Source organism: Triplophysa rosa, linkage group LG1 (genome assembly GCF_024868665.1).
Source record: "Triplophysa rosa linkage group LG1, Trosa_1v2, whole genome shotgun sequence".
Classification (NCBI taxonomy): domain Eukaryota; kingdom Metazoa; phylum Chordata; class Actinopteri; order Cypriniformes; family Nemacheilidae; genus Triplophysa; species Triplophysa rosa.
Window position 1 is genome coordinate 3,881,590 of NC_079890.1, and position 13,400 is coordinate 3,894,989.

A 13,400-nucleotide genomic window follows, 5' to 3' on the forward strand; every position below is an offset into this window, starting at 1 on the left:
TTATATTTTAAGATTTTTAGCTGAGTTCGCTATGGCAACAAACACTATTAACGGTGCTTATGATTAGAAAGTCATCCTGCATAGATTGTCCCAAGGATATAAATGATGTCTCAATTGTTGTTCTGCTTGTCACGGTCTGAGAAGATGAAGGATGTGGAGAAATGTATCTTAATAAAGCTATCTACCTTTAATTAAACAAAAATGACATAATTATACAGCAACTTCAAGATGATGAATGAATCGCGATGTCTTAACACAAATGCAGAGACATAACTAAAAAAAGGGACCGCAAACACTGAGCTATATATAGATGGGGGATAGCGATAACTAAATAAGGGTGAATGTAATTGGTAACCATGACAACAAATGATTGAATCGATGAACAGGGGCATACATACTACAACAAAAGGTGATGCACATGTTACGCTGGATGGTGGTCGCTATTTTAAAAAAAGAGCTGCAACAAAAACAGCAAAACAAGGCAGAATGTGATACAGTTTGATTACGATCATTTGGAAAATGTTCTCAGAAATCTGTAGATGTACAAAGAAGTGACGTATAGCAACACCCTGGCAACCTCCCACATCAATCAAGATTTGATGGGACAGAATGCACAGCATCTCTTTTTTTCAGCAGAAAATTGAAAATCTGATTGTTGTTTTGCAGTCTGATCTTCATTTACACATGGCCTTGGCTCATTTTCCTGCTATATTGTATTTAGGCATCCACATTTAGCACATAAATCACATTACGTAAAAGAAAAATCGGAAATACGGAAGTTTTCTGTAAACTGGAAAAGCAGAAATATACCGTAAAATATTTGTTTTCCCCGTAAAATTATAGGATATAAGGCTATATATTCAATTGTTTTCCTGATTTTCCTTGTAAATTTGTTGTCTTTTTCTGTAATTTTATAGTTTTTGACCGTATTTAAAAAATAAACTGTAAAAAAAGAAATCTGAAAAAAAAGAAATTTTCTGGCAGTTGGGGCGCCAGAAATAAACAAAGATACAAAAAATCCTCGTAAAATTGCATTTCCCTACTATTTTTCTTGTAAATTTGTCCTTTTACTGTTATTGACTGTATTTTAAAAATAAAATTTTATGTGGGAAATCTGTAAAAAAAAATACATTCTGTAAATTACAGTTTGTTACACTGTGTGATATACAGAAGCATCACTTTGCAGTCTTTGGTGTCCATGTTCATACAGGTGCTCACTACAAGTTGGGCACCCTTAAAGACCCGTTTTTGTTTTTTATGAAAACATACTTCAAAAGTTGTGATTGGGTTGTCGAATCAATTCATTTAAGCCCTCGATTATTAGAGTCCACCAAACTTTATGCATAACGCTTGCTTCTCTATCGCCATCTCTGTTTGAAACATAGAATTGCATGTTACTCTTATGAATTGGACGAAGGTCCTAAGTGTGCTTTGTTTTTCAAGAGTACGTGAGCACAGTCGAGCGCACAGCCTTTAAAAAGTATACTTCATTTCACACGTACACAGGAGTTTAGCGTTGACAATTTGCAGTACCTCTCCTGACCTACAGGGGACCGCAGGGAGCTGTTAAACTGGTTGGTGTGACGAATGACACAGACACTATAAGCTCACCCTAGTGAAGGTGTAAAAAATGAAAAGTATTCTTAGGCCTTAAGCAAACAGATTTTTATATACTTGTTTATTAACTTTTTATTTTTAACCAAGAAATAATAAAAAATACATATTGCATGTTGAGATTAGATTAATTTAGACTGCAGGAGGCTTATGAAACGTTTCGAATAGTTAAAACTACACCGCATGTAACCTCAGTCGTCGAATGGTCAACCAATCACAAAAATGTTATCTTCTTTAGCAAAGAAGCGAAAACGTGACAACATCTTAGTCCTGTGTCAGCCACCGTAGTGCTTCAAAAGGGAGGGGTGGAATGAGCCGTTGGTTGCAGTTCACAACCTCACCACTAGATGCCGCTAAATGTTATACACTGGACATTTAAAAGTTATTCAAGAGTGTTTGTCAAACTCGACACACAGAAGCAAACAAACTGAAAAAAGTGCTAGAGAAGTTCATCATGCAGACTGAATCTAATTACCTGAACTGCTCGAACCGTCGTTCAGGACTGTTTATTTTCCACGCGTAAACAAGCAAACACAAACGTGTACACACGCACACATACACATTCTTTGCATCCAAGTTATTCCATTTGTTTCCGCTCTGTCACTGCTCATTTAGTGCTCCAGTAAAAGAATCAATTGTGGATTAGAAGGAGAAGCAGACACAACAGAGATTTGAGGCTGTTTAACAAGTGTTGAACGCACACTGAAAATCCAGAAGACTGAAATGTATTTCTAAAGAAAGATAGCAAGGGAGATAGAGAGGTTAGTTGGCTAGTTTTATTAAACCTTACATAACAAATTGCACTATCATAGAATATTTATGATATCAATTGGTAATACCATGGTGCTTTAATACATCAAGGTACTGAAATGTTTTATAGTCTTGTTATGCGGAACACAATGATATAGTGTGTATTATTATTCATATGTAGAGCATATAAATTGCATTTTAGGTATGAATCATTTTTCCAATTGAGGACATTCTTGAATATCACTGCAGGGAGATTTTGACAGATTTAGCTCGCCTCAGTTTTATCGCCAAACTGTACCAAAGGACATGCACAAATGCTGTCAGAACCGTTCTCTTCTAAAGGTAACAAAGGTAAAAATTAAAGAGCTTTTCTTTTCTCCTGCTGTCACTCATGTGAGATGATACAGAAAGACTTTTCAAATAGTGTCGACAGACCCACCGGAGACCATCTGCCAACACACACACACACACACAGCAGGGCTAATCCGTCAGCCTGATGTTTATGATTTTCTCTCTTTTGTGAGATTACGTTGAGTGTGTGTGTTGTGCTTTTAAAGGTGATTTTTAAATGTCAGGGTGGAGAGGAGAAAAGCTTTGGATTTATTTTGACCTCGCTGACACGTGTCTACATGCTGGAGTTGAAAATCGCTCATCTTCCGCATGAACAAGAGCGACGCTACATGTGTCAATAATAGTGACGATACTATTACAAGCACAAGAGAGATCACACACATTTCTCTCTCTCTCTCGCTCTCTCTCATATGGTGTTGTTAGCAATGATGTGTGGTGTAGGGTGCGAGTAAACAGGACATGATAAGTGAAGTGTGTGCGAGAACTTCTCAGCGTCGTGTCGAGTGGTTAATGATCTCTTCTCAGCGTGTGAGTGTTTGTTCACGTGAGTTTTACAGCCGTCTCACCTCCAGCTGGAATTTCTCGAAACGCATAGATTCACGCAAAGTACTGAGAGCCAATTAAAATAAAGCAGACACATGTGGAAGGTGTCTCTCTGTATTTTCTGTCATTTCTGGAGATCAGAAGAATAAACCTTTAACGCTGCAATTTTAGGTTAAAAATAAACCAAAATCAATTATTGAGCAAGTATATAGAAATCAGCTATGGAAAAATCACTTCAGTTTTGCCTTTATTTACTGTAGCGTTTCTGCAAGTATTGTGGCAACAAACACAAAAAACCAGACATGAATCAGATATTTTCATCATATATTCATTTTCTAAAATCGTCAAATACATGTAAAAACTAGAGATGGCCAATATATTGCCAATAATCAGTATCGGCTGGTAAAAGTTTGATGTTTAATATTAATAGTCATTAAATCAATTAATAACATTCAGAAAGTAATATAGTATATATATATGTATATATATATATATATAAATATACACTGTAAAATTTTGCTGTTAGTTTTGCAGCAGGTTTGCCAATAAAATACTGTAGATTTAATTACTACTTAATACTAATTTCCTATTAGTACTGTTTTCAATTACTTTAATCAAAATTTAAACACTTTGGCTTTTGAGATTCAAAATGAGCAAGAAGAGACTGGCATTTGCACAGCAACACTGCAAAAAATGACATTCTTCCTAAGCATTTTTGTCTTGTTTTCTAATAAAAATATAAAAAATGTCTTAAATTACGATACATTTACATAACAAAAAAAGTGACCTAAAGATATTAAGTCTTGTTTTATGAAAGAAAATTATATAAACTAGGTAAGTTTATGCTTGTAAATGAAATCTACAGTAAGTTACCGGCAAACCTGCTGCGAAATCACAGCAAAGTTTAACAGTGTAGTTATATTATATAGAAATGTAAATAAAAAATATCGGTATTGGCATCGCCAGATATCACTCTGAATAATCGTATCGGTGGAGACATAAAAAATGTTTTTTTTATTTGGGAGAAATGTTGTCACTAGTTCATAGAATGAAATAAAAACGATAAATTTCCTTAAACACTTACATATGAATAGTAAACTCAGAAAAAATATATTTTTGAGTGTTTTCTTGCATCTGTATAAACTATCAGTTTATAATACTGATTTATAATTTGAGCTTTTGTTTGACTTTATTTGATTATGTATGTAAATAATAAACCTGCAATTATATGTTTCAAACAGAGATGGCGACAAAGAGGTAAAAAGTTTAAAGGAACAATTCACCCCAAAATTCAAATGTTCTCATTATGTACTCATGTCATCCCTGATGTATAGCTTCCTTTCTTTTTTATTGTTTGATTAAAATAAGCTGTCACTGTAGATTCATAAATATTAATTTCATTCAATTTATTAGTTTAATCAGTGTCTTTTCAAGCGAAACAATGGGTGCAAGAAAAAGATGAATACTTAACATTTATTTAGTTAAAACATTTTGAAATTAAATTATGAATACACAGCCCAAATGAAATATGACTGTTTATCAATTTTGGCTTTATGACCTTCTGACATTCAGTCATGAGCCCAGCTGGACCAATGAAGTTTGATGGTATCGACGTGTTTTATGTGGTTTGGTGTATTATATAAAAACAAAGTCATAGGGAACAATAATCCCAGTTGACAGCGAGAACTCAACAGGAATCCTTGAAGAATTAATTTGATACTAATTTTAAGTTGATTCTTTTCTGAAATTCATTTGAAGCTGTCGGCTATTGTTTCTTTTTGATCAAGTATGATTTGTAATCCATTATTATGTAGATGAGAGATGGTAGTACTCTTATAGATAGAGTATTGTGTTAGAGGCATATGGGTTCAGTCCCCTAGGAACACACATACACACTGCGCGTGTTGAACGTATCTTCTGAACGCATGAAGTGTAAATCATCACGGCGGCATACATCATCATCTGCCATAAATAAGTCAGAGAACAACGGCTCAGATTCCCACCGTGGAAATGTCTGATTTATTTCCAGTATATTTTGAATGTGAATGAAGATATTGATTTTCAGCTGTAATTTGGCATCAGTTTACTTCGCGCTCGCATGATTATGACTCTTCATAATTAATGGCACTGATTGTTAAAGTGATGGGAAGCTCTTGAAGGCTGCTGGAATGTCTTCACTGGAAATAATGTGCGTGCGTCAGTCACAAACGCTGATTTGTTTCAGGAAGAGATGACATTTGAGTTCATTATTTTTACCGTGTGCTTGTTTGGACTGTGTAATTGAAATGTGTGTGTTATTTGTGTCATTTAATTTTCCAGTTGAGAAATTGATTGCCAATGGAAGGTACATGTATTTATGGTATAGCCTACTTCTGTGCAAATGTTTCACATTTTATTAACTGTCTCATTTGCAGATTTTCAGTATAGATTATGCTGAGTAGGAAATGCAATGAAAACGTTTGAACAACTTTTGTGTATAAGTGAATTATAACCCTTAGGATTGATCATAGAATAAAGAAATCAATCAATGTTCCTTATTTACATTATTTATAAACACAATACATAAATGTTCTATTTATTCTTTGATGTTTTGCTACAAAACAACTTTTTGTACTCAGTACATATAAGGAGTTAAATCATAAAATTTGTGCAATAAAAAATTCTCAAACTGAAGCAAAATGGTACAAATAAAAGCGTTACTGTAATTTTTGTTCGTATGTTTACTTGTACTTTGTATAAGCTGTTTGGTTTTCAAAAACTCATCCACGACAAACAGAAAATAAAATGACATTTTAGGAGGTTTTGTCTAAGCATTAAGAGCATTATATGCTAAATCTTGATCACTGTCTTTGTCTCTCTGCAGCATTCAGTCGAGCCCCCGTGCCCATGGCCGTCGTTCGGCGGGAGTTGTCCTGTGAAAGTTACCCCATTGAGCTGCGTTGTCCAGGTACGGACGTCATTATGATCGAGAGCGCCAACTACGGCCGAACCGATGACAAGATTTGCGACGCCGACCCCGCCCAGATGGAGAACACACGCTGTTATTTACCCGATGCCTACAAGATCATGAGCCAGAGGTGAGACGTGCAGACACAACACAGACAGAAACGTATTTTAGGAAAAACAAGGATATGCAGAAGAATATCAAAGGTAACGGGATAGTTCACCCAAAAATGAATCATCATTTACTCACCCTCTTGTCGTTTCAAACCTGTATGAAAAGATATTTTGAAGAAAGTTGGTAACCGAACAGCATGGACCCCATTCACTTCTATTGTATGGACACAAAACCAATGCAAGTCAATGGGGACCAGTTAACAACATTCTTCAAAATATCTTCTTTCGTGTTCTGCGGAAGAAAGAAAGGCATACAGGTTTGAAATGACAAGAGGGTGAGTAAATGATGACAAAATTTTTATTTTCGGGTGAACTGTCACTTTAAGACATTCACAAAATATGCCGTACATATGCAAACTAAAGGTGTAAGGATATACACAGCTCACGATTTGATACAATACGCGATATTGGGTTTACGATATATTAATACAACGATAATTTTGACTTTTTTTTCCGCAAATATTTGATCAATACAAACAGATTTTTAAAAATGCAAAAAAATGTTTAAGAACAGTTTTATAGAACCTATTATAGAATTGACAACATTCAAGGTTTAATTGAATCTTGTGTATGTAAAATAGTAAAAAAAGGATGGATATATATATTTTACCCCAAAATAAAATTCTGGCATCATTTAATCACCCTCATGCCTTTCAAAAACCTGTATATGACTCTATCTGCTGTAGAACACAAAAGAAGATGTGCTTATGTGCTTTTGTGTCCATACATGTACTGTGTAATGGAAGTCAATTGGGGTCAGTGTTGTTTGGTTACCAGCGTTCTTCAAGATATCTTCATTTGTGTTCCACAGAAGAAAGTCATACAGGTTTGAAATGACATGAGGAAATAAACAGTTGCTTTGATAAAAAAAACCTTAAAAAGTTATACATGTTGTCGCAGGTTGCATGTGTTGGCAGATCAACCAAAAGGATTAGTAGTCCAGACTTTTATTTGTTATTAGTATTTTGCATTTATGAGATGTGTTATATTTTTATTTTGCACCTGTTAGTTTGCTTTCTTCTCACAGTAAACTGTATTGGAGTGTGTTTCAAGTATGAGGCTCTTACATTGTGTGTGTGTTTGAATGAAGGCGTTTTGTTTCTGTGTTATTCATTTAGCAGCACTTCTCACAGTACAATTACGACAGGGAACGTCCCCCCGGAGCAATCTAGGGTTAAGCGCACCGCTCAAGGACACGCAGATGATAGGGTCTCAGAAAGCCTCCGGTCTGTAAATCTGCCCTTCAGGGCTTGGAACCGGCAGCTGTCTGTTAATACGCCGATGCAGATTTAGGGTTTTAATGCCTGCGGTGCTGAACTGTCTTTTTCACCGTCTCCTCATTTTTTTGTTCCATACGGTCTGTTGCTCATCACCTCTCAGCAGAGGTTGAAAGAGTCAGACGGCTGGATGTCTGTAATTGATCCTGTGTGAATTCTGTCTTCTGCTGCTGAAATAAATCAAACCAGCTGATCGGCAGCACGACAAGATTACAAACAACAGCAGAGGCCGTCCACCGCAGAACAACGGCTTCCTTCGCCATACCAAACATCTACGCATACAGCTTTTATTATCTGTGGGCCTGTGAATGGGCCTTTAGAGCTTTGCTAGAGGTAGAAGGAACTTATCAAATATGCCTGATATCCTTTGATTGTCTGGATCATTTAGAAACGATAACTGCTGTATTTTATAACACCTAAAGCTTCATTTATTATGATTCTGTCCCGTGAGGAAATGTGGCTGTTTTAAGTTTGCTTTAAAAGCACATTTGACATGACTGGTGTATTACAGTAATGTATTCAGGTCATGAATGCATGTAGTAGCTTTTCTTTATCAGGAGCTTGTAACTTAGCAACATTTCTAAAATTGGTAAACACTGGAAATGTGGTTTTCAGAAAGGAAATCTTGGCAAAACATTGCGCTAGGTCATGGCTTCTATCCTAAGGAACAAACATTTACCTTGACATTTACATTTTACATTTAGTCATTTAGCAGACGCTTTTATCCAAAGCGACTTACAAATGAGGTGAACGATGGAAGCAATAATGCACTGAATGCACTGTAACCAGCCAAACGTGTAAACGTAGAAGTTCAAATTGCTGCCAGTCAAACAGACTTTACTGTACACAATAATATAACTGTACAACCATTAGGAGACAAAGCTGCAGAGTTTAGTTGGTAGACTTTAGTGTGCAGTATAGTAGTATACAGTGTTGTATGGCACAGTATAATTAAATAGTTTAGTAGTGTACTGTGTAGCAGTGTACTGTAAATTCAGGTGCAATATATGTTAATGCACAATGTAGGAGGGTACAGTATGGTGTTAGAGTTTAGTAGGGTACAGTTTAGTAGTGCATAGTATTACAGTATCACAGTAGTACAAAATGAAGTAATGTATAGAAATGTACAGTATAGAAATGGACAGTATAGTAGTGTAAAGGGTAGTAATGTACAGTATAAAAGTGTACTGTATGGAAATGGACAGTATAGTAGTGTAAAGTGTAGTAATGTACAGTATAAAAGTGTACTGTATGGAAATGGACAGTATAGTAGTGTAAAGTGTAGTAATGTACAGTATAGAGGTGTACTTTATGGAAATGGACAGTATAGTAGTGTAAAGTGTAGTAATGTACAGTATAGAAGTGTACTGTATGGAAATGGACAGTATAGTAGTGTAAAGTGTAGTAATGTACAGTATAGAAGTGTACTGTATGGAAATGGACAGTATAGTAGTGTAAAGTGTAGTAATGTACAGTATAGAAGTGTACTGTATGGAAATGGACAGTATAGTAGTGTAAAGTGTAGTAATGTACAGTATAGAAGTGTACTGTATGGAAATGGACAGTATAGTAGTGTAAAGTGTAGTAATGTACAGTATAGAAGTGTACTGTATGGAAATGGACAGTATAGTAGTGTAAAGTGTAGTAATGTACAGTATAGAAGTGTACTGTATGGAAATGGACAGTATAGTAGTGTAAAGTGTAGTAATGTACAGTATAGAAGTGTACTGTATGGAAATGGACAGTATAGTAGTGTAAAGTGTAGTAATGTACAGTATAGAAGTGTACTGTATGGAAATGGACAGTATAGTAGTGTAAAGTGTAGTAATGTACAGTATAGAAGTGTACTGTATGGAAATGGACAGTATAGTAGTGTAAAGTGTAGTAATGTACAGTATAGAAGTGTACTGTATGGAAATGGACAGTATAGTAGTGTAAAGTGTAGTAATGTACAGTATAGAAGTGTACTGTATGGAAATGGACAGTATAGTAGTGTAAAGTGTAGTAATGTACAGTATAGAAGTGTACTGTATGGAAATGGACAGTATAGTAGTGTAAAGTGTAGTAATGTACAGTATAGAAGTGTACTGTATGGAAATGGACAGTATAGTAGTGTAAAGTGTAGTAATGTACAGTATAGAAGTGTACTGTATGGAAATGGACAGTATAGTAGTGTAAAGTGTAGTAATGTACAGTATAGAAGTGTACTGTATGGAAATGGACAGTATAGTAGTGTAAAGTGTAGTAATGTACAGTATAGAGGTGTACTGTATGGAAATGGACAGAATAGTAGTGTAAAGGGTAGTAATGTACAGTATAGAAGTGTACTGTATGGAAATGGACAGTATAGTAGTGTAAAGTGTAGTAATGTACAGTATAGAGGTGTACTGTATGGAAATGGACAGAATAGTAGTGTAAAGTGTAGTGTAGTACAGTATAGAAGTGTACTGTATATGGAAATGTACAGTATAGAAGTGTACTGTATAGTAATAGAAGGCATAGTAGTGTAAAGTGTAGTAACGTACTATTTAGAAGTGTACCGTAAGGAAATAGACAGTATTATAGTGTGAAGTGTAGGAATGTACAGTATAGAAGTGTACTGTATAGTAATAGACGGCATAGTAGTGTAAAGTGTAGTAACGTACTATTTAGAAGTGTACCGTAAGGAAATAGACAGTATTATAGTGTGAAGTGTAGGAATGTACAGTATAGAAGTGTACTGTATAGTAATAGACTGCATAGTAGTGTAAAGTGTAGTAATGTACAGTATAGAAGTCTACTGTATGGAAATAGACAGTTTAGTAGTGTAAACTGTAGTGAGGTACTGCATAGAAGTGTCAATTGTGGTAGGGTACAGTATTGATGTGTACTTTATGGAAATGTCCAGTATAGCGGTGTACATAAAAAAGTGTAGTGGGGTATATTCAGTTGAATTCAAGTTTATTTATATTGCATATTTTACCCTGTTGCAATATTACACAATATAGTGGTGTACTGTGTAGAAGTGTAGTAGGGTATAGTATAGTAGTGTACAATATATAGACCACTTCAGAACATGTAAATATCGCCGATCCAACGCTGGTCCAGAAGAACCTCCTGTTTCTGTGTTTTTACACTATACAAATGTTTGAACAAAATACAAGCAACAAAACATTTTAAAATAAACAACTATAAAACTGAAACTGTAAGTGCTTCTGGATCAGTGTTTGCATCTTGTGAAGTGGTCTATAAGTGTATAGTAGCATACAGTGTTGTAAGGCACAGCATAGTAGAAGAATGTAGTAGTGTACAGTGTGTCATTGAGTTTTAGTCAGAAGCTGTTACTGGTGTTTTTGGCTCCTCTCCTGCATCTCTCAGCATCTCATTAACATGTGAAAAGATGAGAGGAGGTAAAACTAACACAGAGAGAAAATCAACTCAAAACATCCCACTTATACCCTTTAAAAGTCTATTAGAAACGACAAGAGAAAAGTTCAAACAGAGAGACAGAGAGAGAGTACAGAAGGAAATTTACACCAGTATGGAAATACCACAGCAGCCCTTGCAGACAAACACTCTCTCCAGAGTCCTGCTTGTCTTCTATTTGTCTGATGAGCGTTAATCAGATCTCTTAGATTCATATTACAAACAGATTCTGAAGGAGGGGATTCCTTTCTGCTTACGTCTGAGTCATTATTATCGGTTTATGAGTTGAATTTTCTCTCTGCCTGTCACTGTAGGTGTGCAGAGGTTCTCGGATTCGGAACGGACGCAGTTCATGCTTGTGTTATCTGATAGCTTAATTCGGAAGTGCTACTCGTCTCAGAATGGAATTCTGTCCCCGTGGGAATAGATCGGGCCGCAAGCCACCTGTCTGCGCGCTAGCCCTGCTTCAGTCGTCTTACACAAACACACATGCACAGCCGACAATATCGACAATATAATATAAAATCTGTTTTTTATTTTAAGTCAGTTTTCCAAGTTGTCACAAAACTGTTTTTGTTTTTTTATAGTTTGACATAAACTGTATAGAGACTGAAGTTGTTCACTCAGCACTCAGTTGAGTAATAGCACAGAATGGCTGACATAGAAAACAACGCACTTGAAAGGTAATAGGGAACGATTTCGGACACAACCCTACACTTAAACTCTCATTTTGATTTCACGGGGGCTTTAAAAAGAAAGACAGCAGCACACATAAAGAAAAGAGAAAGTGGGACAGACGATGATTTTGTTTTTCTCAGTCATTGGACGTTTCGTTTTTACCGCATTCATGTTTGCGAGGACAGTGACTGTGAGAGATTTAGCTGACAGATACATTTCCTCCATCCCCAAAATCTCTCGTTCTATTCGGCTGTGGCGACACGGACGCGATTTTCATAAACATTCACACACGCATGTCTCTTCTGCCGCATGGCTTTTATTTCCCCATCTATAATGCCAGACACACACCACATCTCTTAGGGGAAACCATGAGATTGAATCCAAACAAACTCAAAATTTGTGAACCCTGAATAACCGATTTATTGAATGACCACACACACGCAATATTAAAAGTCACATTCAGTCCCTTTACAAGCATCGTAATGCATGCTCGTAATGCGTGAAGCTGAGGTTCAGATGCGATGGTAAAACATATATATATGTGTCATTCAGAGTATGCTTGCGAACTAAATCAACAGAAAACTGGACAAAGATGAGAGAGCTTTAAATTATTCTCGTATCTTACTGTACATATTCATAACAACTATCTTCTGTTTGTCCGGATCAGTAATGATTGGTCTTAAAGGGACAGTTCACCCAAAAATGAAAATTCTGTCATCATTTTCTCATCCTCAGATTGTTCCAAACCTGTATACATTTCTTTGTTCTGCTGAACATAAAGGAAGATATTTGGAAGAATGTCAGTAACAGAGCCGATCTCTTTTTTACATCGAGTTACATTAAGCACAAAAAATGCTTAAAAGATTATTTAAAAAAGGACAAATGAAAGATTATCTCAATATGTCTCTCCCAAACTGTTTCAATAAGAAGAATGTCAAGGACAGAAAACAGAAAACGTTACTCATCTTCTCTGACACTTTTATGGGGTCTTTGAAGTTATTCCGCGCACTGCAACAGTATGACTACAAACTAACAGCGGTCTTTGTGTCACACAGACAAAAAAAGCACGACTGTGGTAATTCCTGCAGTATAATGTGTTTTATAGTGGAGATTTAGACTTGCTGTATCAGTGTTGGGTTCATTATCCTGCAAGAGAAAGAGAATAGAGTCGAGATCACAGAGCAACACACGCACATACAGGTCGAGGGGAGTTTTATCTCTACACGGAATAAACAAATTACTACAGCAATAAAACAGCTCACGGTTTCCTGATTACGTCTGGAGTTTAAGCCTCGAGTGCTCGCACACACACGCACGCACACACACACACACACACACACAGAACACAAAAGATTCTTCCGTTCAAACTTCAGCTTCAGAACTGCTCTGCTGAGATGCTGTTCTGGCTTCTTATTAGAAGTTCAGCTTCTGTTCTTGTTTTTGTTGTTTGTTTTTTGGTCTTGAAGATCTTTCTGTGAGCGTAGAGGACTGAGGTCCATCACTGCATTCTTTGACGCTGAGGGATTTGATCGGGTTACAAACAGAACAACACATCTGATCTACAAATCACAATCTGTACAGCAGTAAGAAATGAAAGTTTTTAACATGTCGAACACGCAGAGCGTCCCACGAACCACCAGTTTGTTTTACCGCGAGACCCATTCG

At 36.1% G+C, this 13,400-nt stretch overlaps 1 protein-coding gene across 26 annotated transcripts in view; it reads left to right on the forward strand.

Annotated features, from left to right (window-relative positions):
- Window positions 1-13,400, forward strand: part of LOC130551911 (adhesion G protein-coupled receptor L3-like) — a 234,235-nt gene that overhangs the window by 112,055 nt on the left and 108,780 nt on the right. For all 26 annotated transcript variants that reach the window (XM_057329936.1, XM_057329960.1, XM_057330007.1 and 23 more), the window contains exon 3: window positions 6,122-6,335. In XM_057329936.1, coding sequence (XP_057185919.1) covers window positions 6,122-6,335 — 214 coding nt within the window. The remainder of the gene's footprint in view (window positions 1-6,121; window positions 6,336-13,400) is intronic.